Source organism: Oncorhynchus keta, chromosome 7 (genome assembly GCF_023373465.1).
Source record: "Oncorhynchus keta strain PuntledgeMale-10-30-2019 chromosome 7, Oket_V2, whole genome shotgun sequence".
NCBI classification, from domain to species: Eukaryota; Metazoa; Chordata; class Actinopteri; order Salmoniformes; family Salmonidae; genus Oncorhynchus; species Oncorhynchus keta.
The window spans coordinates 32,748,797-32,773,504 of NC_068427.1; the positions used below are offsets into that span (position 1 = coordinate 32,748,797).

A 24,708-nucleotide genomic window follows, 5' to 3' on the forward strand; every position below is an offset into this window, starting at 1 on the left:
AACAAGTCAATAACACAGTAGAGAAAAAAAAGTGTCGATATACATTGTGTGCAAAAGGCATGAGGAGGTAGGCGAATAATTACAATTTTAAAGATTAACACTGGAGTGATAAATCATCAGATGGTCATGTACAGGTAGAGATATTGGTGTGCAAAAGAGCAGAAAAGTAAATAAATATAAACAGTATGGGAATGAGGTAGGTAGAATTGGGTGGGCTATTTACTGATAGACTTATGTACAGCTGCAGCGATCAGTTAGCTGCTCAGATAGCAGATGTTTGAAGTTGGTGAGGGAGATAAAAGTCTCCAACTTCAGTGATTTTTGCAATTCGTTCCAGTCACAGGCAGCAGAGAACTGGAACGAAAGGCGGCCAAATGAGGTGTTGGCTTTAGGGATGATCAGTTAGATACACCTGCTGGAGCGCGTGCTACGGGTGGATGTTGCCATCGTGACCAGTGAACTGAGATAAGGCGGAGCTTTACCTAGCATGGACTTGGCCTTCTTTAGACTTGTTGAATATCTGGAGCGTCAACATTTTGGGGTTCGATTACAGGCTCAAAATGGCCAGAAAGAAATAACTTTCTTCTGAAACTCGTTAGTCTATTCTTGTTCTGAGAAATTAAGGCTATTCCATGTGAGAAAATGCCAAGAGACTGAAGATCTCGTACAATGCTGTGTACTACTCTCTTCACAGAACAGCACAAACTGGCTATAACCAGAATAGAAAGAGGAGTGGGAGGCCCTGGTGCACAACTGAGCAAGAAGACAAGTACATTAGATGTCTAGTTTGAGAAACAGACGCCTCACAAGTCCTCAACTGGCTTCATTAAATAGTACCCGCAAAACACCAGTCTCAACGTCAACAGTGAACAGGCGACTCCGGAACGCTGGCCTTCTAGGCAGAGTTGCAAAGAAAAAGCCATATCTCAGATTGATCAATTTGATGTTATTTTAATGGACAAAAGTGACCCCAAAGTTTTTAACTGTAGTGTACATGATAGGATTATTATGGACATTATTATTTATCAAACGGCATGATCATGTCACCAGAATAAGACCCTTAATATTTATTAGAAAGGAGCATCAAGTTCATCAATTTTCACTTTCACCACCCTATAAAGTTCATCATAATTTATTTAATCTCTAGACTAATAAACTGCATGCTTTCCCGGGTCGTACTGGGAGGACAACACATGTCTCCAAGTTTACTTCGATATGATGGTTATTATATCAATATTTGCACATGAAAGCGTTTCCAATGCAATTGGTTGCATAATTCATTTTAGAAACAAAATGATCCCACCACAAAGTAGGACTAATTTGGTAGTTATAAATTATAATCTTTCAAATCAAAGGGGAACATTTCCTTCATTGAAATACCTGGAAGTTGTATGGATTGCATTTAAAGTTGACTGCTCTGCTGTTGTACTGTATGTTGTGGGGTAACACAATCTCTCAGGTCAAATTGTGGTTCCGCAGGTTACACCTCTTCACTCCAATCTACATCTCCACTCCACTAACTACTTCAGTCCTTACACAGAGATGATAAGGCTGGCTCCCCTCCTGTGGTAGAGGGCTGAAATATTGCAGATACAGGCTTAAGATTGGCCTTTATCTGCAACAGATAGACAAGCCATGGGATATTCTTGATAATATCACATACAGTGGGGAGAACAAGTATTTGATACACTTAGCAGGTTTTCCTACTTACAAAGCATGTAGAGGTCTGTCATTTTTATCACAGGTACACTTCAACTGTGAGAGACGGAATCTAAAACAAAACTCCAGAAAATCACATTGTATGATTTGTAAGTAATTCATTTGCATTTTAATGCATGACATAAGTATTTGATCACCTACCAACCAGTAAGAATTCCTGCTCTCACAGAAGTGTTAGTTTTTCTTTAAGAAGCCCTCCTTGTTCTCCACTCATTACCTGTGTTAACTGCACCTGTTTGAACTCGTTACCTGTATAAAAGCCCATCCCAGCCTTGTGTGGTCCTTCTGTAGCTCAGTTGGTAGAGCATGGCGCTTGTAACGCCAGGGTAGTGGGTTTGATCCCCGGGACCACCCATACGTAGAATGTATGCACACATGACTGACTGTAAGTCGCTTTGGATAAAAGCGTCTGCTAAATGGCATATATATTGTCCCCCGCTGTGATACAAAACAGGGCAACAGTGTGCTTTAGGACCATGAGGACGCCTCCGAGCGTCGGGTAGGCTGTTTGGAGTGTTTATCGAACTGGATTAAAAAATCTATATAAAGTTATGTACCCCTCACTTCTAAAACCAACGTTGTGCCCCTGGATTTTCAAATATTGTGCACAAGCTCATCTAATTTGATGAGTACATCCTCCTGAACCTAATGGAACGTATCAAACAATGCAATAGAAAATAGTGTAACTTGGTCTCCCCCAGTCTGTGGATCTACTCCTCAGTTCCTTTCAAAGCCAGAAGATAATCATCTCCTGGTGGGAGAAGATCCCTTCCTGAAGTGTGTCATTGTAGCTTATGGAGAAAGCAGGGTGAGTTGTCTAACACTACTTTAAATGGCCTATTATTAGATGATAGATTTTTATTTGTGATATTTTAAGTTGCCACTATTGCTTGTGAAGAAAGCAGGGTGGTACAAGATTCTAAATAGATGAAAATATCAGTTACATGTTTGTCTCCCTTGCAGATTCAAAGCCATGTCATTGTAAAGAAGAGTGCTAATTGTGTCAAGACTCTGGGAAATGCGTAAGATGCCAAATAGGAAGAGGGGGAAGTCTGCTGTTCTGCAGACGAGTTGGTCACTGGTAAATCCTATTTGAATTGTTCATCCTCTACAATTGAGAATTCAAGTTAGTGTCATTACTGTGACACATGGATGTCTTATGTATGGGTTTTTTACGTGTTAGAATGTCCTTATGTAGGTACTCATCAAAGTGTTACCCACATTCATCAATCAATCAATATCTTTGTTTAAATTGATACATTTGTAGTGCAGTCAGGGTTCAACATTAAAAACAGTAACAACCATAGAACAGATATACACACAAGTTAAATAATGACATTGTGTAACATGTAACTGTCCATAGATTTGATTCTGGGATGTATGACCCCTAAACTATCAATAAATGTGACATCTCAATTTACACAGTTATCTGTATTCCCCCGCAGAGCCAAACCAAAGTGTTTCAAAGCCCAGGCAGTCGTCATGATCAACACTGAAGATCCAGATAGGAAAACTGTACATGCATCCTCAACAAGTAAACAACATAAAAAGTTTTTAAAAAGGAGCAGGAGGGAAAATAGGGAGTCTGGGGACTTGAATAAATAAATTATGTATTTATTGGAGTTTCACAGCATACACGTGTGTACATTGTGTGGCAATTTGCCTATTGCATGTAGTCCCTTTGTTTGCAATTAAAGCCTTTTTGTGAAAACTGTTTTGATGTATTGTCCAATATCAGAAAGAAGTATTGAAGATTATCTTTTGGAGTAGAGTCAATTTCATTTTTTTAATGTTTTGAAAAACATTCTGTGAGTGAGCATTTTGATAATGTAAACAGACAAAAATGTCGCAATGTTGCAGGAGACATTTCCTGCAATGCAGGACATGTAAAACCTGTGGTGTATTTGAGGTTTAAAAAGGCTTCTGAAGTTTGTAATTTCCACTTTAAAATTTCAGAGTTGATTTTCCCTTATGAAAAAAAATGTATCAACGTTTGTTCATTGAATAATATTTCACATAACCTGTTATAGCAAACTGACTCAAATTAAGATCATACATCTGTATTTTTCTATTTAACTGGGCAAGTCAGTTAAGAACACATTCTTATTTACAATGACGGCCTACCCCAGCTAAACCTGGACGATGCTGGGCCAATTGTACGCTGCCCTATGGGAATCGAACCAGGGTGTCTGTAGTGCCCCCTCAAGCACTGAGATGCAGTGCCTTTGACCGCTGCACCACTCGGGAGCCTGTGCATTTGGAAAGTATTCAGACCCCTTGACTTTTTCCACATTTTGTTACGTTAGACTTTTTCTAAAATGTATTTAAATAGTTTTTTTCTCTCTCATCAGTCTACACACAGTATCCCATAATGACAAAAGCAAAAACAGTGTTATAGAATTTATCAAAAGAAATTCAATGGAAATATCACATTTATATGTGTTCAGACCCTTTACTCAGTACTTTGTTGAAGCGCCTTTGGCAGTGATTACAGCCTCAAGTCTTCTTGGGTATGAGTCTACAAGCTTGGCACACTGGTATTTGGGGAGTTTATCCCATTCTTCTCTGCAGATCCTCTCAAGCTCTAAAAGATTGACAGGGGAGTGTTGCTGCACAGCTATTTTCAGATCTGTACAGAAATGTTTGATCAGGTTCAAGTCCGGGCTCTGGCTGGACCACTCAAGAACATTCAGAGACTTGTCCCGAAGCCACTCCTGTGTTCTCTTGGCTGTGTGCTTAGGGTCATTGTCCTGGCAGGTTTTCATCAAGGATCTCTCTACTTTGCTCCGTTCATCTTTCCCTTGATCCTGACTAGTCTCCCAGTCCCTGCAGCTGAAAAACATCCCCACAGCATGATGCTGCCACAGGTTTCCTCCTGATGTGATGCTTGGCATTCAGGCCAGAGAATCTTGTTACTCATAGTCTGAGTCCTTTAGGTGCCTTTTGGCAAACTCCAAGCGGTCTGTCATGTGCCTTTTACTGAAGAGTGGCTTCCGTCTGGCCACTCCACCATAAAGGCCTGATTGTTGGAGTGCTGCAGAGATGGTTGTCCTTCTCGAAGGTTCTCCCATCTCCACAGAGGAACTCTGGAGCTCTGTCAGAGTGACCATCAGGTTCTTGGTCACCTTCTTGACCAAGGCCCTTCTCCCCTGATTGCTCAGTTTAGTGGACAGCTTTAGGAAAAGTCTTGGTGGTTCCAAACTTCTTCCAATGAAGAATGATGGAGGCCACTGTGTTCTTGGGGATGCTTGGTACCCTTCCCCAGATCTGTGCCTCAACACAATCCTGTCTCTGAGTTCTACGGACAATTCCTTTGACCTCATGGCTTGGTTTTTGTTCTGACATGCACTATAAACCGTGTACACAGGGGACAATGGGGACAAATGGGAGACCTCTTTGGGGGGTGGAGACAAGCACAAAACCTGGTTGACCGGGGTGCCGGCGGTTCCAGGACGTTCCTAGTGGGACCCAGCACCTCTCCTCCGGAGCATAACCCTCCCAGTCAACCAGGTACTGGAAACCCCTGCCCCGAGGTCAAACACTCAGGACGCATCTCACCGTGGACATCGGATGGCGGTCGATAAGACGGGGAGTGGGGGTGGGCCTGGAAACAGGAGACAAAGGGCTGTGAGACAAAGGTATAATCCTAGACACATGAAAAGTAAGATGTATACAGATGGTACGGGGCAACAGAAGACTAACAGCAGAGGAGCTAAGGACTTTAGCAATGGGGAATGGACCAATAAAACGGGAAAGGTTTACGAGACTCCACCCGGAGGGGCAGATCCCACGTAGACAGCCATACCCTCTGCCCGAGATGATAGCGGGGAACTGATTTCCGGTGGCTCTCTTCCATGTAAGCCAACAGCGGCGGACGAACATTGGGGCAGAGTGTATGTTGACCTATTCCTCTTGCTCAGGGAAGAGTGGGGGCTGATAACCCATGGAGCACTCAAATGGCGAGAGCTGTCTCCTTGGCTGAAGGTAACTTGGGGAGGGGTATGAAATGGGTGGCTATAGAAAATCTATCCACCACTGTAAGGTTGGTGGTGTTGCCATCAGATGGAGGGAGACTAGTGCAGGGATATATGGGACCAGGGATGATGAGGAACAGGGAGTTGTTGAAGGAGGCCAGCCGGGGCTTGCCACAGATTCTTATTCTGAGCACGCCGTGCATGCGGCGATGAATGCGGAGACGTCAGAAACCATAGCGGGACACCAAAAGTATTGTCGGAGGATGGCCAGGGTTTGGCGGGAGCCAGGATGGCAGGTTAGCTCCTCCTCACTCCTCCAATGCCATTTTGACAGCCAGAAGTTCCAGCCGGATTGAGATGATGGGACAGGAAGGCACAGGGATGCAGCTTTTGGTCCCGGGCAGACCGCTGGGACAGGACGGCCCCAACTCCAATGTCAGAAGCATTGAGCTCTACCACAAACTGACGGGTGTTAGGGATGAATTAATTAGGTAACATTCATAAATAAGATGTTTTATGAATATAATAATGCTTATGTGAGATATGTCATTAGAATGTCTTCTTTTGGATAATACTGTTGGCAGTTTGCAGTTATCCCTTCTCTGCTAGGGCTTAGACACTAGGGGCCCAGAGAGGGGAGAGGTCAGGCTTGTCTTCTTATGGGAATGTGTCTATAACTATTGAATGTCCCCTCTGAGGTTGCCCTTATCCTGATTTAGTATATGGCCTAGGAGGCTCACTGTCTTTTCTGATCTTGTCCTGGAGGTGGTGTATTTGAGATGAGTGTATCTAGAATTGACAATTGATATATGCCACTGGATAAGGTAATGTTTTGGTCCTAAGTGGTACCAAGAACGAGATGAAAACTTTGTTTAGGAGACCAAACTGAACAATAATTTATAGCTAATGCAATCTAGCTATGGGATACTCCTCTTTCAAGTAAAAGGTTCTTTGTGTAATGTTCCTAAGATCTGTTATTTGTCATGTGAGTTGAGATGGGTGTGTCTTGGCTATAAATGATACTAAGAACTGTTTTGTAAGCACTCTCAGAGAATTCATTTATAGACACCGAATTGATCTGAGAGTCACAGGGCTATGGTGCTCATATAATTAAAGATGGACTTTATAATATGACTCTGACTTGTGTGTGGTTTGCACTCTCAAATGTTTAGTAATACAGGAAATGACCACGACACGGGACATGTCCGGATGGATGTGGGTGGGGGCTGTGTTGAACCGATGCTTCGGATCCAAAAACGCATGGTAAGCAGCTGGGGACCACATGAACAGAACCTTGGGACAAGTGAGGGTAAAGAGGGGGAAGCCAGGGGGCTGTAGTCCCGAAAGAAGCGGCGGTAGAAATGTGCAAACCCCAGAAAATGTGGCAGCTGCACTCTGGACATGGGTTGAGTCCAATCAACCACTGCTCTCACCTTGTCAGGATGCATTTGAATGTTGCCTGCTGTGATGGCATATCCCAGAAAGGAGATAGTGGAACGATGGAATTCACACTTCTCAGCCTTGACAAACAACTGGTTCTCCAGGAGGCGCTGCAGGACTTGTCGGACGTGAGGACATGCTCCTGAACCGAACGGGAAAAGACAAGGATGTCGTCAAGGTAAACGAACACAAATCTGTTCAACATGTCACGGAGCACATCATTGACCAGAGCCTGGAACACTGTGGGAGCGTTGGTCAATCCGAATGGCATCACCAGATACTCGTAGTGCCTGCTAGCTGTGTTAAAGGCTGTTTTCCATTCGTCTCCTTCCCGTATCTGAACCAGATGGTATGCGTTCCGAAGGTCCAACTTCGAAAATACAGTCGCCACCTGGAGAGGATTGAACGACGCGGAGAGAAGTGGTAGTGGGTAACCTTTCTTTACTGTGATGTCATTGAGGCCCCGGTAGTCGATACACGGGCGGAGGGTTTTGGTCTTCTCCACAAAGAAGAACCCTGAGCTGGCAGGATGAAGGACGAATGCTCCAAGCAGCCAGAAAGTCCTCAATGTACTCCTCCATGGCCTTGGTCTCCGGACCAGACAGGGAATAGAGCCGTCCCTGAGGTGGTGTAGTACCAGGGAAGAGGTCAGTGGCGCAATCATAGGGTCGATGTTTAGGAAGAGATATGATGCGGGCCTTATTGAAAACCTCCCGGAGGCCCTGATACTCCGCAGGGATGGTGGTGAGATCCAAAGCTTTACTCAAGCACACGGGAGGATGTCCAGGGGCAGACTGCGCCACCTAGAGGCAATGTGCGTGGCAAAACGGGCTCCACCCCAAGATAGAACCCATAGCCCAGTCGATCAGGGGGTTGTGCCTCTGGAGCCATGACAATCCCAAAACCACAGGTGTATGAGGAGATTCAATGAGCAGGAACTGCATGGACTCAGAGAGAGAGGAGAGAGATTGTGTGGAGAGTCCCAGCTCCGACGCCAAGGCAGTGTCCATAAAACTCTTGAGTCCAGGATCACCCGGAGAGACTTAGACCGGTCACCCCACAATAGGATAGCATGGAGAGGAGTACGAGTAAAGGCAGATGGGAGACTCCCTGTATGGCCAACAACGTACTCGTACCTACTGATGGACCTGGGTATTTTATTGTTCAGGTGGATATGTAACGTCTCGAAGTTCCACAATACAGACAGGTTTCAGAGCTCAGTCTGTGTGAACATTCCTCAGGGGATAATATAGACTTGCCCAGTTGCATAGGTCCCGGAGGAGATGAATCGACCGTCCTTGATGATTCCCGAGGTAACTCCGGATTCTCTCAGGCGTGTAGGCGTCGGGGACTTCCGGGAGTCGAGGTCCATGGGTATCTCGTCTTCAATCCTCTCCGATAATCCACGACATAGGGAAGTCAGCCACTCTACGGGAATCCTGACGCAGTTTTCAGACACAGTTTCCGAGCCGCCTCTCTCCCGTACATCGGAGAATCGAACACCTTCCTTACCTCCTCTATGAACGCCTCCAGATTATGGCACACGGCGGTTTGTTGTTCCCACACCACCGTAGCCCAGGTGAGCGCCCTCCCAGACAGTGTTTTAAGGTACGCTATCTTCAAGCGATCCGAAGGAAGCGAACAGGGCTGCAGCTCAAAGATGAGGGAGCACCGGGAGAGAAACGCCTGGCATGTTTCAGGATCCCCAGTGTAGGGCTCCGGAGGAGGTAGGTGGGGTTCTCGGAGAGCCGGATTAGGAAGGGGAGAAGCACCGCTTGTAATGAGGTTACTGAGAGTCTGGGCAGGTACCGTTGTGGCTTGCTGCCTATAAGATGGCTCGCAGAATTGCTCCAGTAAGAGGTGGAAGGTTTGGTCATGGCGTTCTGCCACGTTGTGGAATCTTTCCATAAGGTTCCGTAGCATCTCCTCACGTCTTATAATGGTGGCTCTTTGTGAGGAGACAGTGTTGCAGAGCTAGTCCGAGTCTGCTGGGTCAGTCATGGCCAGTTCGTACTACCACGACTCAGGATATGACCCAGCTGCAGACACGGGAGGCGGATAGTACAATTCTCAAAATATTTATTACACAAGGGGACAGCCCTAGGCAGGCCGAGGGCAGGCAGAGGTCAGTAATCAAGGGCAGAGTCAATGAGGTACAGGGTCTGAATAATTATGTAAGAAAGGTATTTCTGTTTTTTATTTTTAATACATTTGCAAATATCTAAAAACCTGTTTTTGCTTTGTCATTATGGGGTATTGTGAGTAGATTGATGAGGATTTTTTTTATTTAATCAATTTTAGAATAAGGCTGTACAGACTATTATACATCTTTGTATATAAAGAAAGGAAAACGTACACATACTAACATAGCTGCCACAAGTATTTAGCAGCCATATGTAAACAATGCCCCTGTTCCTCTAATGGCATAATTTGTTCCAGTCTTGCTGCGTAGGTGATGGGGGGTAGCCCAGGATCTGAGTGACAAGCATAGCCACGCTTTCCATTTGGTCAATAAATTAAATTAGGTAGTTTTACATTTTAGAACAGAAATTGACATAGTGGTAGCATTTTGGGATATGAAAGATTGTCCTTATTCAAGAAGACAGTCATTCAAAACTAAATGTTTTGTGTCAAAAGAAAGGCAAATGAACCCAAGCAGTGACAACAGTGCCTGGACAATATTAAGTGAAGTGAGTGACAGGTGTGAGCTTTCATAATATAGCTTCCCATCTCCCATCAGCCCCTCTGAGTGGCAGACCAATAAGGAGAGCGGATGCACTGATGATGCTGATTTGCCCAGGGGTATAAAAAGAAACACAACCATATTGTCACTTCTGAGCAGTTGGAGCATTCCCAGCCTTGCCTCGGGTGTAGGGATTGCATAAGGAAAAAAAACAAAACTACACAGCTACACTGTGTGGTTTTGTTTTTTGGGGTTTCTTTGAGGCTAAGCTGTTCTCACATTGGATTTTCTGTCAACATTTCTGGATAAGGAGATTTCTAATGAGATAAAACTCCTGGGCTTCCCCCAATCAAATCCAGGCACTCTTGTGGATACAAGTAAGTCATTGTAGTTCATTAAACCTTAACCTATACTAATGCAGTGCTTGTCAATTAATATTGTGTTATCTGTATATAGTAATTCCAAAAGAATAACGTGACAATTGGTGATTTCCACCTAATTGGAGACACATGTCTCAAAATATATTATGGGAATCAATTAACATTATGAATGTTTTATTTGAAATACATACCTTATTAAGAACTAATGCTTTTAATTCAAGGTTTTTTCTATTTGGTGAAACGATTTGAGAAGCTCCCAGAATAGCCCGTATTAGCGTTAGAGTGGTGTCCCAGCTGCGGAGCAATGTCTTTTTAAGGGAATCAGCAGCAGGGCTATCAGTTGCACCTCCAGTTATGTGTCACATGGTGACTGTCAATCAAGTCTAGTACCAAGTATTTTTAGAGCCTTCCAATTTGTGTTACATGGCTCATCAAAAGTTTAAGGTTTTGGATAGTTTTCATACATTATCGATATGATGCAGGCTACAATTGATTGTTAAGGCAATGCCTTAGTTATAATAATAATATGCCATTTAGCAGACGCTTGTTGTTGCGCCAATGTATACTTTCTGAACAGTATATACTCAGGCCATTGTTTAATGATCTGTGGAGATTTCTCGAGGTGAAGTTTTACTTTCTGAAGTGATATTCTGTATATCCGGATGAAGAATAACTTTTCTCTGCTAGCTTCATTGATGTTCCATTCTATGGAAGTTGTGATATTGTGTTTCATTAAGGCTCCCAAGTGGTGCAGTAATCTAAGATAATGCATCTCAGTGCAAGAGATGTCACTGCAGAACCTGGTTTGAATCCAGGCTGCATCACATTCGGCCATGATTGGGAGTCCCATAGGGGCCAGCATCGTCCGGGTTTGGCTGTCACTGTAAATAAGATTGTGTTCTTAACTGACTTGCCTCGTTAAATATAGGTTAAATTAAAAAAATGTAAAGGCCTAAGGAATTTATATTTGATGTGCGTTGTATCTAAGGATGAAAGGTAATGTGATACTATAGTGCTTAATGGCTCATATTTTTGGCTTGAATAGTGTATGTCAATAAATTATCGATTCTAGGCCTGTACTGGATTGAAAGTACAGGCCTATTAAGTTTAAGCTGTTCTATCTATAGTCCTAAACAAGTTCTTAAAATATTAAGCTTTAAATGTGCAGTGTTTTGTACATTGTTGGAGATGAGACAGTCTTTAAATTCATGACTGGTTTATTAATACTTAATTCCAAAACCTCATGTTGATATGTTATCCAGCTGCTATTTAAAGATGACTTGGTGGATTATGTTGTATCTGGAACTGGAACGGCAATGGCAGACATTTTAGCACTTAAACATAGGCCCAGTCAAGGCATATGTGTTGTATAGGCCTAGTGTAACTGTAGGCCTAACAGCTGACGTCAAGGGATATGTTCTGTTCAGTATGAGTTATAAATAATCTATTACACACCTATTAGTTACATTGAGTAACACTTGCCTTACCCTTAATACAGTGTACATACAGTGTAACATTGAGTAATTACAGTACTTGTTACACTGTACTTACAGGAATACTTGCACAGTAATAAGGTCAGTGTAATGAAAAGTGTTACACTGTAATTTATTACCTTAACTTGAAATATATCAACATTAATTTAACTGGAAATCATTAAACATTGATGTAAGGCCAGTTGGCCATCTGTTATTTAAGTGTGTGTGTGAAGCACAGATCTCCTGAGGGGTAGCTAGCTAGCTTCTAGTTGTTACTGTCTTGTCTGTGAGCTGTCACACGGAGCTGTGGCCCTGGTGTTCGGCCTACCACCCAGATCTCATGGATCCTCTGATAGATCAAGTGACAGTAAGCCAGGTGCTGGATATGACACAAGTCATTAGATACTCATTGGCTAATAATACATGCTGGGTTCATTTGATGTTAAGGTTTAATTAGCATATGTAAAAGAAAGGTAGACTCATCTTCATTGGTTTGGTGATGTGACGTAACACACTCATAAACTAAGAATTGAGTTCAAATGTAGAGTTCAAATGTATTTGCCATAAAACTACTGTAAAAGATGTCAAAGAAAGGTAGATTATTCTGATTAAACTTAGTCCTGGAATCAAAGCCCTTTCGATGGAGAATCTCCATTGACAATGGTTTTTTTAGTCATGGATTAGGCTTAGTCTGTGTCTGGGAAACCTGCCCTCAGTGGCTAACTTTAAATGTATATGTGTGCTTTGTTCAGGGATTTTACCATTCAATTACTGTAAAAGATTAATAAGGTAGATTTATGGTGTGTGAGTGATTTGGTGATGTGCTTTGTTGTGTCTCTTAGGGTGCCGTCCACAATGTCAACACAGGCACCAACATTTACACAGCCTCTGCAAAGCGGTGTGGCACTAGAGGGTAGTGCTGCAACGTTTGAGGCTCAAGTTAGTGGTAAGGAGATCTCTTATGTTCTTCAACTATACCTCATGAATATAGCTGAATGTCCAAACATACAGGACCCAGTCAAAAGTTTGGACACGTCTACTCGTTCATGGGTTTTTATTTATTTAGACTATTTTCAACATTGTAGAATAATAGTGAAGACATAAAAACTATGAAATAACAGATATGGAATCATGTAGTAACCAAAAAAGTGTTAAACAAATCCAAATATATTTTATATTTGAGTTTCTTCAAAGTAGCCATCCTTTGACTTGATGACAGCTTTGCACACTCAATCATTGATGTAAAACCACAGATATAAAGCCTTTGCACAGCAACATTTTATGAAGTCTATAAACAAGTAATAAGTACCCTATTAATGGATTGGATTCCCAGACACAGATTAAGCCTAGACTTTAGTAAAAAGCTCTTTCAATGGAGAGTCACCATTGTAAATGCTTTTGAATTCTGGACTAGGCTTAATCTGTGCCTGGGAAGCCGGCCCTATGTGATATTGCAGGCCTTTTGTAGTTCCTGAGAGAAAATGCCTCAGCTTTCCTCTGAATTGTAATTGCTTGTTCAAAATCATCACCAAATTCATCACCATCTTCATCTCTGCTCAGTGCTGACTAGAATGTTGACTTGATCTAAAGGTTCTCCAGTTCCTGAGGTGAGCTGGTTCCATGATGGCCAGGTTCTTTCCGCTGCCGCTCTGCCCGGCGCACAGATCTCGTTCAGCGATGGCCGCGCTGTTCTGATGATCCCTGCTGTGACAGCCGCGCACAGTGGAAGATTTTCTGTCAGAGCCACCAATGGTGCTGGACAAGCCACTAGCACCGCTGAACTTCTTGTTACAGGTGAGAGAACCAGAGTATTGTGTTATGTTATTTTTTTTGCCAGCTTATGCACTGTGGTTTCTCCTAATGGTTACTAATGGTTACTGCACTCAGGTAAAACATTGAACGTTTGTGTCTAATCTTCTGCAAAACTCAGGGGTCTTTCAGGGCCTCTTGCTTGGGCCACTTGATAAAACAGTGGTGTTGTTTGAGGTTGTTCTAGCTAGCCAATGCTTTGGCTTGCAGTTTTAGACAATGTCTTGCATCATACTAAGTGTAATCATGGCCGCAAACATGAAGGGCAGCCAAAGATAGCATAGTATTCATTATGAATAAAGCTCTTAAAAGCAGCCTGTCCAAGTGACTGACCACCAGTACTGTAGGCCTTCATTGCTCGCTACTTTACAGAATTGTTCAATTAACAGCACTCATTTGCAATGATGAGAGTGGTAGCCGCCATGTTGTTTACATTTTACACATCCAATATTGAAATCGGGAAGCTGTTGTTTGCCACTTACTATTTTACACAAAGCAAATGTATGTTCAATCACCTTTAAAGTAAAACAATACAGTAGGTGTTATAATTGACCACCATGTCTACTGCTACCACTGACCCCGGGCTTAGGAGCAAATGTAATGTCGGACAATTTGGATTAAAATCTATATTGTGATCCAACCATCTTCCGTAGCGACCTTTACCCTACATGGTGAATGATAAGTAGATAGATGTAAGTTTCCTATTTAAAAAGTGACTGGTATAAGTGGTCTCTGGGTAGGCCGAATGAAAATTAAGACAAATAGTGTTACAATTTCCCCTGGTCTCCACCAGTTGCATTTGCCCCCCGTCTACCCTAGCCAATGGACATCTGTGGTGCTGCTCACTTCCACCACTTAAAAAATAAAAAATAACATTTAAAAAAACTTATTTTTCCATTTAATTTATTCTTACAGCGGAGACCGCGCAGCCCAACTTTATTCAGAGACTTCATAGTATGACCGTGAGACAAGGAAGCCAAGTGAGACTGGATGTTCGTGTTGCAGGAATCCCTACACCTGTGGTAAAGTTCTACAGAGAGGGAGCTGAGATACAGAGCTCTGCTGACTTTCAGATTGTTCAAGAAGGAGATCTTTACAGTTTGTTGATTGCCGAAGCCTTCCCAGAGGATTCTGGAACTTACTCTGTAAATGCTTCAAACAGCAGTGGACGGGCTACCTCCACTGCTGAACTACTGGTTCAAGGTAAGATAAAGTTGATCCAGTTGATTTGTGGTGTGTGATTATGGGCAACATGTTCTGTCCTTAAATTTGCCTTGCTCCAACCATATCGCCTGCGACACATTTTAGCGTGTTTGGGCTTTTGGAAATCCGCCATTGTAACAGCCTTCTCTGGGTTACAAGATAATTCCTGTTTCAATGATTTAATTGTGCATTTCCTTGCTGTTTTTAGGACAGAAAATATAATTAATCTAGCCTAGAGAGGTGACTACCTACACTGTAAGGCATTTTTAACTCAAATACTTCTAGTGAGTTGAACTCAGTCATTATTACTTAAAATGTTTATGTGGTACAGACTCAAAACTAATTGAGAAGTCACATCAACTCTATTTTTTAAGTTAACTTTTTCCCCAGCATGCTCTACCGAATGTAGATTTTTTTGGAATTGTTTTTAATATCTGTGTATTTGCATGTATATTGAGTGATTTATCTATCTTTGTGTAGCATGAGATTTATCACATACATTTTTGTAAACTAATACCATAATTATTATTATTATTTTTTTTGGCCTGTTACTGAAATGGTTCTTCCATATGAAATGGCTTATGTAGTCTCCTCACACTGTTCCTAACCCTGGCAGTCATTATGATACAAATATCAACTGTTGGATATCCTAACTCTGGCTGGATTCCAATAGGAATTACACATCACTTTGCAAGCCAGCATAATGTGACTTGCAGGAAGGGTTGCAAAATTCAGGTACATTTTTAGGTTTTCCAGAAATCCCAGTTGGAAGATTCCTGGAAATCCTTCAACCAGGATTCTTTTGAAAATATGAACATTTTGGGAAAGTTACCAGAAGTTTTCACCCCTACTTGCAGGCCTGATGTTGCCTTTAATTCACGAGTTTCAAGGCACCTGTATTAGGGTAAAGCTAGGTCTCAAAATAAGACTTCATGAAATATGTAATGTATTGTCACAGAGAACTTATTATAATTATAACATGTGCCTATTAACTCATTTTGTAAAGGCTGCAGGACTGAACATGAATTAATTCTGTCACTAACAAACACACTCATGGGTGGTAACTCTACAATTCACTCGAAAAGGCAAGGCGCACTGGGAAATGATATTGAAGGTGTGGCTTAGTGGGTGTATTCCATTATTTTTTCAAGCTGATACAACTCAAATCTGGAACCCATTCAGGGTCAGAGTGAAATAGAAATAACGTTAAGTAACTGTAAATATATTAAGTACGCCTTCAATGAGCCAATTCATTGAAACTGAATGGAAACTGTGATAGGCTCAAAGGGCCCATGGGCAGTGAATTCCATATTGACATGTAGCCTAAACTGAATTTGATTTACAACTTGTTGTCATCATGTTCAATAATTTTATGGATAATTCATATTTATATTTGTTTCTGTCTAGGGGGAGAAGCTCTGCCTGCCAAGAAGTCCAAAACTGTTGTGTCAGCCTCCTCTCAGACCAGAGTTGAGACAAGGGTAAATAGACATGAATAGACATAAATAGACATTACATTTTTATCTCTGTCTGTCTGTTGACGCTATCTATCATTCAGTTAAAACACTAACCTTTTCTGTTGTTTTATTTTCAGAGTATGGAGGCTCATTTTGATTCCTCATCCATGCAAATGCGTGCTGAAGGTGGTATAGTGAGCCACCAAGCACACATGACCCCACCACGTGTGCCTCCAAAGCCAACCTCAGGCGGACGTCATCAGTCACCATCACCTGTGAGACGTGTCAAGGTGCCCACTCCGGCCCCTGTCAGGTAAAACACTTTATATCAATCCTACATAAAATAAAGTGTTTCATTGAATTCCACAGACAGGTAGTTTACCTCAATCTCCATAGGGAATAAGACCATGGTTATTTTATAATACAGAAATGACCTGGTATTTAGGTTCCCTATAAATTACCTTATAAAACAGTAATTACATAATAAACATATTACTTACTTATTTGTCTATTAACACTACAAAACACCATTTTGGTAATATATGAATACTACACATTTTTAAATGTTTTGATATTTTCTGTCTCTTTGTTTAACACAGGCCTGTATCCCCCTCATCAAGACTGTCTGTGTCCCCAATCAGACCAGTTAAATCCCCACTGACCACACGGAAAAAGGTAGCCCATGGTCCTAATGTCCCCCCACCATGGAAGCAGGGAGACTTGGTGGAAGGTTCCAGCAGCTATTCCAGCAGCAGGACTTCTAGTGCCACCCATGCCCAGGCCTCCATGTCTGCCACCCATGCCCAGGCCTCCATGTCTGCCACCCATGCTCACATGGAGCAGCACTGGGAGGGCTCTTATGGATCGCAAACGACTGGTGCCGCTGTATCTGGTGTCGCTGTGAGAGAGGTAAGGAGCCCCTCTCTCAACTCTCTCTGTGGCAGAGACATCTTGAGGCTGATTGGTGTATGTGCATGAGCGTTCATAAGGTAAGATTGTGAACGGCTTTGATTCACTGATTAGCTTTCTTTTTGAGGAAACGGGCCTAAATCAGTTCAAATATCCTGTACAATGAATATTTGACTTCATGGATGTATTTTTGGATCTAACATGGCTTAGGCTCGGTTGTCTGAATTTAGAAAGTAATGATCCAGCCCTCTAGAGATGTGATGATTGTAGCTATTTAAGATTGCATCTATTATCAATAAGGTGATAGTGACATATGTGTATGCAGCTATTATCAATAAAACTGATAATGACTTTGATTGGATCCTAACGGTACTAATGTATGCTAGGAGGCACAGCATGAGGTGGATGATAAAAGCATTGCTGTAGCTACTGTGGTAGCAGCTGTGGACCAAGCTTGCAGCCGCAAGTCTGCTGGTTTTACACCAGAGCCGGTTCCAGAGCCGGTGCCAGAGCCGGTGCCGGTGGTGCAGCCCGGTACAGAGACACAGCACCTTTAGCACCTCTTCTACTCTGGTGTTAATGTCCACAACAAGGGAACAGGTAGTTCATTCATTAAAAAGTACAACCCTGTCGTCCTTCCCTTCACTTCCATGATTTATTTATTTCCCTTTCTTCTGTCACCACAGCCCACATCGGTAGACCCCACTCACGCTTAATAACATTATCCCTGATAAACATAGACAGTTGTCCATGTTAAATTGGTGTCTTTTCCTCGTACCCACATATTTGACCTCACAACCATCTGTGATTTTGTAACATTCCTTATGGTTAATTTTTCACATTCCCTTTGGTGTGTTGATATGTGTTATTAATATTATCATTATTTATACACCTAATATACTGTATAACTATCCTGCCCCTGGCCAGTTCATAATATAGATCATGCCAGACTCTATAGCTGTTGAATCAGCTATAGAGACACGCACTGATGACGCTGTGCTACAGCACAGAATAATGGAAATCTCCACTGTCACATGTACAGTATGATGACAACCAAGAGGCAGGAAGCTTAAAGATTGCACGTACTGTATTGTTTTGTTTACTTCTCTGAGCACTTTCCCAAATCGCTCACATCAACTATACAGTATGTTGGCACTATTTAAATTGAAGTCACTGCATGAACCCATTTTCTCTGCACTTAAGGCAGTGATTTAGGTCCGTGTTTTGAACATACCGATTAGAAGAGGACATTTCGGTCTCAAATCTGTTTAGCACGTGTCCGAGTGCACACAAGTCTGTTGAGCAGATCCTTGGTAATTCTATTGTGCACCTGCATGATTCATTTTCAATATTACACAACCTACTCAAACTAACACGATTCCATGCTTTAACAATGACATGTTATTACCAGGTAATGCACATCAAGACTTGTTTTATATACAGGGGTGTGGAGTTTGTCCAAAGTGTTTGTAATCAGAATGTGAATCTGTTTGCTGTTGAAGTGACTGCTGCTATGGATGATGTGTATGCTATCTATGTGCTAGATGACATTGATTGCTTGTTGTCTCAAAGGTTGAGGGTGGGAAAAATGTGGAGGCAAAGGCTACAGTTGTTGCTGCTGTTGACCAAGCACGTGTTCGGAAGCCAATGCATGGAGAGAAGGGTCATGCTGGAGAGGAAACTTATGAATCTGATTTAAAACAACAGTCAATGCTGTCTACCACTGAGCAACAAGTCACAGTGACAACTGAGGCTGTGCATATACCAATGATACCACCAATGGCAATTCAAACAACAGCTGATGACCAGAGTATTCATGTATCCCAGGTTTGCTATCTTTTTATTATGAAAAGATGCTTATTGCCAAGTTTTCTCCGATAACATTATATGTAATGTCCTGCTTGTTATTCTAATTTCTGCATTGAGTTTATTGTCCTCACTCTATCCACACTCTGTTGGTTACTTTAGATACAAAGAAGTACAGAAACTACTATCGCCCACGTGGATGCTGCTCCTGCGCCATCCCCAATTCCACATTTCACAGTTTCAAAAGTTATGGTTCCTAAACCTGACCATAGCTATGAGGTAAGCATAGGTCAAATCAGGCAAGCAGTGGTATACAATTGTTGTAGTGCTTCAGTTAGTATACAGTGCATTCAGAAAGTTTTGACTTTTTCCACATTTTGTTTCATTACAGGCTTATTCTAAAATGTATTAAATTGTTTCCCCCCCCTCATCAATCTACACACAATACCCCATAATAACAAAGCAAAAACTAGTTTTTAGACATTTTTGCACATTTATTCAAAATAAAAAACTGAAATATCACATGTACATAAGTATTCAGACCCTTTACTCAGTACTTTGTTGAAACACATTTCGCAGTGATTACAGCCCTGTCTTCTTGGGTATGACGCTATACGCTTGGCACACCTGTATTTGGGGAGTTTCTCCCATTCTTCCCTGCAGATCCCCTCAAGCTCTGCCAGGATGGATGGGGTCTCTACATTTCCAGGTCTCTACAGAGATATTCGATCGATTTCGAGTCCGGGCTCGAGCTGGGCCACTCAAGTTCATTCAGAGAGTTGTCCCGAAGCCACACCTGTGTCGTCTTGGCTGTGTGCTAAGAGTTGACCCCATTCTGAGGTCCCGAGCGTTCTGGAGCAGGTTTTCATCAAGGATCTCTCTGTACTTTGCTCCCTTCATCTTTCCCTCAATCCTGACTAGTCTCCTTGTCCCTGCCGCTGAAATAAAGTTGTGGCCAAAAGTTTTGAGAATGACACAAATATATATTTTCACAAAGTCTGCTGCCTCAGTTTGTATGATGGCAATTTGCATATACTCCATAATGATATGAAAAGTGATCAAATTAATTGCAAAGTCCCTCTTTGCCATGCAAGTTAACTGAATCCCCAAAAACACATTTCCACTGCATTTCAGCCCTGCCACAAAAGGACCAGCTGACATCATGTCAGTGATTCTCTCGTTAACACAGGTGTGTGTGAGTGTTGACGAGGACAAGGTTGGAGATCACGCTGTAATGCTGATTGAGTTCGAATAACAGACTGGAAGCTTTAAAAGGAGGGTGGTGCTTGGAATCATTGTTCTTCCTCTGTCAACCATGGTTACCTGCAAGGAAACACGTGCCGTCATCATTGCTTTGCACAAAAAGGGCTTCACAGGCAAGGATATTGCTGCCAGTAAGATTGCACCTAAATCAACCATTTATCGGATTATCAAGAACTTCAAGGAGAGCGGGTCAATTGTTGTGAAGAAGGCTTCAGGGCACCCAAGAAAGCCCAGAAAGCGCCAGGACGTCTCCTAAAGTTGATTCAGCTGCGGGATCGGGGCACCACAATTACAGAGCGTGCTCAGGAATGGCAGCAGGCAGGTGTGAGTGCATCTGCACGCACAGTGAGGCGAAGACTTTTGGAGTGGCAAAGAAGCCACTTCTCTCCAGGAAAAACATCAGGGACAGACTAATATTCTGCAAAAGGTACAGGGATTGGACTGCTGAGGACTGGGGTAAAGTCATTTTCTCTGATGAATCCCCTTTCTGATTGTTTGTGGCATCTGGAAAAAAGCTTGTCCGGAGAAGACAAGGTGAGCGCTACCATCAGTCCCGTGTCATGCCAACAGTAAAGCATCCTGAGACCATTCATGTGTGGGGTTGCTTCTCAGCCAAGGGAGTGGGCTCACTCACAGTTTTGCCTAAAACACATCCATGAATAAAGATTGGTATCAACATATCCTCAGAGAGCAACTTCTCGCAACCATCCAGGAACAGTTTGGTGACGAACAATGCCTTTTCCAGCATGATGGAGCACCTTGCCATAAGGCAAAAGTGATAACTAAGTGGCTTGGGGAACAAAACATCAATATTTTGGGTCCATGGCCAGGAAACTCCCCAGACCTTAATCCCATTGAGAACTTGTGGTCAATCCTCAAGAGGCGAGTGGACAAACAAAAACCCACAAATTCTGACAAACTCCAAGCATTGATTATGCAAGAATGGGCTGCCATCAGTCAGGATGTGGCCCAGAAGTTAATTGACAGCATACCAGGGCGGATTGCAGAGGTCTTGAAAAAGAAGGGCCAACACTGCAAATATTGACTCTGCATCAACTTCATGTAATTGTCAGTAAAAGCCTTTGACACTTATGAAATGCTTGTAATTATACTTCAGTATTCCATAGTAACATCTGACAGAAATATCTAAAGACACTGAAGCAGCAAACTTTGTGGAAATGAATATTTGTGTCATTCTCAAAACTTTTGGCCATGACTGTACATCCCCACAACATGATGCTGCCGCCACCACGCTTCACGGTAGGGATGGTGCCTGGTTTCCCCCAGACGTGACGCTTGGCATTCAGGCTAAAGAGTTCAATCTTGGTTTCATCAGAACAGAGAATCTTGTTTCTCATTGACTGAGTCTGTAGACACCTTTTGGCAAACTCCAAGTGGGCTGTCATGTGCTTTTTACTAAGGAGTGTCTTCCATCTGGTCACTCTACCATAAAGACCTGATTGGTGGAGTGCTGCAGAGATGGTTGTCCTTCTGGAAGGTTCTCCTATCTCCACAGAGAAACTCTGGAGCTCTGTCAGAGTCACCATCGGGTTCTTGGTCACCTCCCTGACCAAGGCCCTCTTCCGATTGCTCAGTTTGGCCGGGCAGCCAGCTCTAGGAAGAGTTGTGGTGGTGCCAAACTTCTTCCATTTAAGAATGATGGAGGCCACTGTGTTCTTGGGGACCTTTCAATGCTGGAGACATTTTTTGGTACCCTTCCCCAGATCTGTGCCTCGTTACAATCTTTTCTTGGAGCTTTACGACGGTTCCCTTGACCTCATGGCTTGTTTTTTTGCTCTGACGTGCACTGTCAACTGTGGGACCTCATGTAGACAGGTGTGTGCCTTTCCAAATCACATCCAATCAGTTGAATTTACCACAGGTGGACAGCAATCAAGTTGTAGAAACATCTCAAGGATGATCAATGGAGATAGATTTTGAGTCTCATAGCAAAGGGTCTGAATACTTATGTAAATAAGGTATTTCTGTTTTTTATTCGAATGCTCACTTCATCCGTATACTGTACATCGTTATCCATTCCATTATATTTTAAGGGATCGTCCTTAACATTGCTAAACAAAGCAGGCAATATCTTAATGCTTTGTTCTGATTCGTGATGATAATGGTATTTTCCTTGGTTTGGTCAGGTTTCAGTAGCAGGTTCTGCTATTGCCACACTGCAGAAAGAGTTATCCTCTACCTCTGCACATGTTGATCAAAAGATGATTTCGACAATCAGTTACAGACTGAGATAGGCGCTAGGTTTACAGGGGGAATGGAGCAAATGTATAAGACTTTGGAAACAAAGGTTTGTAGTCTGGAGTGTTGTGCCCTCTAAAATAACACTGTGTGGAGTCTCACCTCACTGATTGGTATTGGTAAACCTCCTCTTCACCATAACGCTGAAGCCACGCTACGTCCCCTTTGTTTCAGAATCCATTTGCTTCATAAAGAAAACCTAGCTTGCTCTGCTCTTCTTCCTCTTCATTTATCTGTTTCCAACCTGTTGTCACAACTATTCTTCATTCTAGGATTAATTCTTAATAATAATATAATAATAATAATATATGCCATTTAGCTGACGCTTTTATCCAAAGCGACTTACAGTCATGTGTGCATATATTCTACTTATGGGTGGTCCCGGGAATCGAACCCACTACCCTGGCGTTACAAGCGCCATGCTCTACCAACTGAGCCACAGAAGGACCACAACTTCTTAACTTAAGGATCTTAACTTGCATCCATTTCACCCATGTTTCACCACTCCTAAAGTCATAGTTCAGATACTGTACTGTTTGTGACCTTTTGTAACTTATATGCATTTTAACAGATTGTTGAGACTGCAGCAGTCCCATCCCATGCAGAAGAGCCAGTTGTGCCACCTACTCTTGTAGCTGTAAGTATTTCTCTAGTGGCTTTATTTCAGGTTATATATACATTATTGTTGTCTATTCAAGCATCATTTCTAACTTCATCTATGTCAAATATCATCAATATTTTGTAATATATTTTTAAAATATTTTTTTTCAGGGCTTGAACAACGTGACTGTGACTGAGGGTGAATCTGTGACTCTGGAATGTCAGATCACTGGTCACCCTGCCCCTGGCATCATGTGGTTCAGAGAGGACTACAGAATTGAGAGCTCCATTGACTTCCAGATCACTTATGAGAGTAAATGTGCCCGTCTGGTCATCCGCGAGGCCTTCGCAGAAGACAGCGGTCGCTTCACTTGCACTGCTACTAGCGAGGCTGGAAACATCAGTACATCCTGCTACCTGCTTGTCAAAGGTAAACAGGCAGTTTCGTTTTTTACATTCCTGTCTACAATGACTACTTACTGTTGAGGTTGAATACTGTACTGCCAAATGGTTAATTGGGTGTATTGGTTTATGAATGTGCTAATACTTGTATACATTTCTTTCTTCTAGTAACTGAGGAGATTGAGACCAGGGAAGAGATGACACAAGAGATGACACAGCAGGAAATGATGACACAGCAGAGAACTGTCACTATGTTTGACTTTACAACTAAAGAGAAACAGTGAGTGCCAACTATTTTCTACCACTACATTTGCAAACTCTTGGCAGGTATAATTATGTATTGTGTGCTAGATGTTGACAAGGGAAAACATAATCATTCTATGCTGCTCATCATACATTATGAAATCAATTGCCAGCAGATCATAGTGAATCTTCCCTGTTTGAGTTTTTCAAATGGGGATGAAAGAAGTTGGAGTAATCCTATTTCAGATTCATTAGTAGAGGGTCCTCACTCAAAAATAAGAGATTTTCAAGGTTCTTTTATGCTCAACGTTTTAATGTTTCGACTGTAAGGTCATTTTAAGTCTAATCTTATTTCAGGCACTTTTTGAGATACATTTGCCCTAATTACTGTATATTTCCAACGTTCTTCTAGCTTTGCTGTTGAAGCAAAAGAGGAGACCATGTCAGAGGTGAATGTCATCACCACAGGATCACCAGTAGATACTGCAGATGCTGTCGCTCCCTTCTTTGTCAAGAAGCCAACTGTACAGAAGTTGGTAGAGGGTGGAAGAGTTGTCTTTGAGTGCCAGATCGGAGGCAGCCACAAGCCCAACATTATCTGGAAGAAGACTGGAGTGCCCCTTACTACAGGATACAGGTAGCCTACTTGTGACACATTTTCAATGAATCTCTATTATGCATTCGTAAGAGTGTATTGATAATTGATTGTACTGTTTACAATATATTACTTATTCATCCATTAGATATAAAGTGCACTACAATAAGGAGAGTGGAGTGTGTAAATTGGAGATCTCCATGACGTTTGCTGATGATGCTGGAGAGTACTCCATCGTAGCCAGGAACCAGCTTGGAGAAGAATCTGCCTCAGCCAGTCTGCTGGACGAAGGTCAGTCTCTTTAATCAGAATGTTGTTTAATCTCATGGACTACAAATCCAGTAATATTATGCATCCTAAATGGCACTCTGTTCCTTACATACTGTAGTGCACTACTTTTGACCAGAGCCATATGGTCCTTGGTCAAAAGTAGTGCATTACATAGGGAATCGGGTGCAATTTGGGACACACTCATTTTCTATATCTGGGCC

General features: G+C 42.3%; 1 protein-coding gene across 2 annotated transcripts in view; it reads left to right on the forward strand.

Annotated features, from left to right (window-relative positions):
• The first annotated feature begins 9,992 nt into the window (after positions 1–9,992).
• The window catches only part of LOC118385847 (titin), a 181,846-nt gene continuing 167,130 nt past the window's right edge, over positions 9,993–24,708 (forward strand). For both annotated transcript variants that reach the window (XM_052522661.1, XM_052522662.1), the window contains exons 1-13: positions 9,993–10,193; positions 12,514–12,617; positions 13,262–13,465; positions 14,396–14,683; positions 16,091–16,164; positions 16,278–16,453; positions 16,740–17,049; positions 19,018–19,134; positions 22,949–23,014; positions 23,149–23,407; positions 23,548–23,659; positions 24,035–24,259; positions 24,366–24,508. In XM_052522661.1, coding sequence (XP_052378621.1) covers positions 12,527–12,617; positions 13,262–13,465; positions 14,396–14,683; positions 16,091–16,164; positions 16,278–16,453; positions 16,740–17,049; positions 19,018–19,134; positions 22,949–23,014; positions 23,149–23,407; positions 23,548–23,659; positions 24,035–24,259; positions 24,366–24,508 — 2,065 coding nt within the window. In that variant the 5' untranslated portion in view covers positions 9,993–10,193; positions 12,514–12,526. The remainder of the gene's footprint in view (positions 10,194–12,513; positions 12,618–13,261; positions 13,466–14,395; positions 14,684–16,090; positions 16,165–16,277; positions 16,454–16,739; positions 17,050–19,017; positions 19,135–22,948; positions 23,015–23,148; positions 23,408–23,547; positions 23,660–24,034; positions 24,260–24,365; positions 24,509–24,708) is intronic.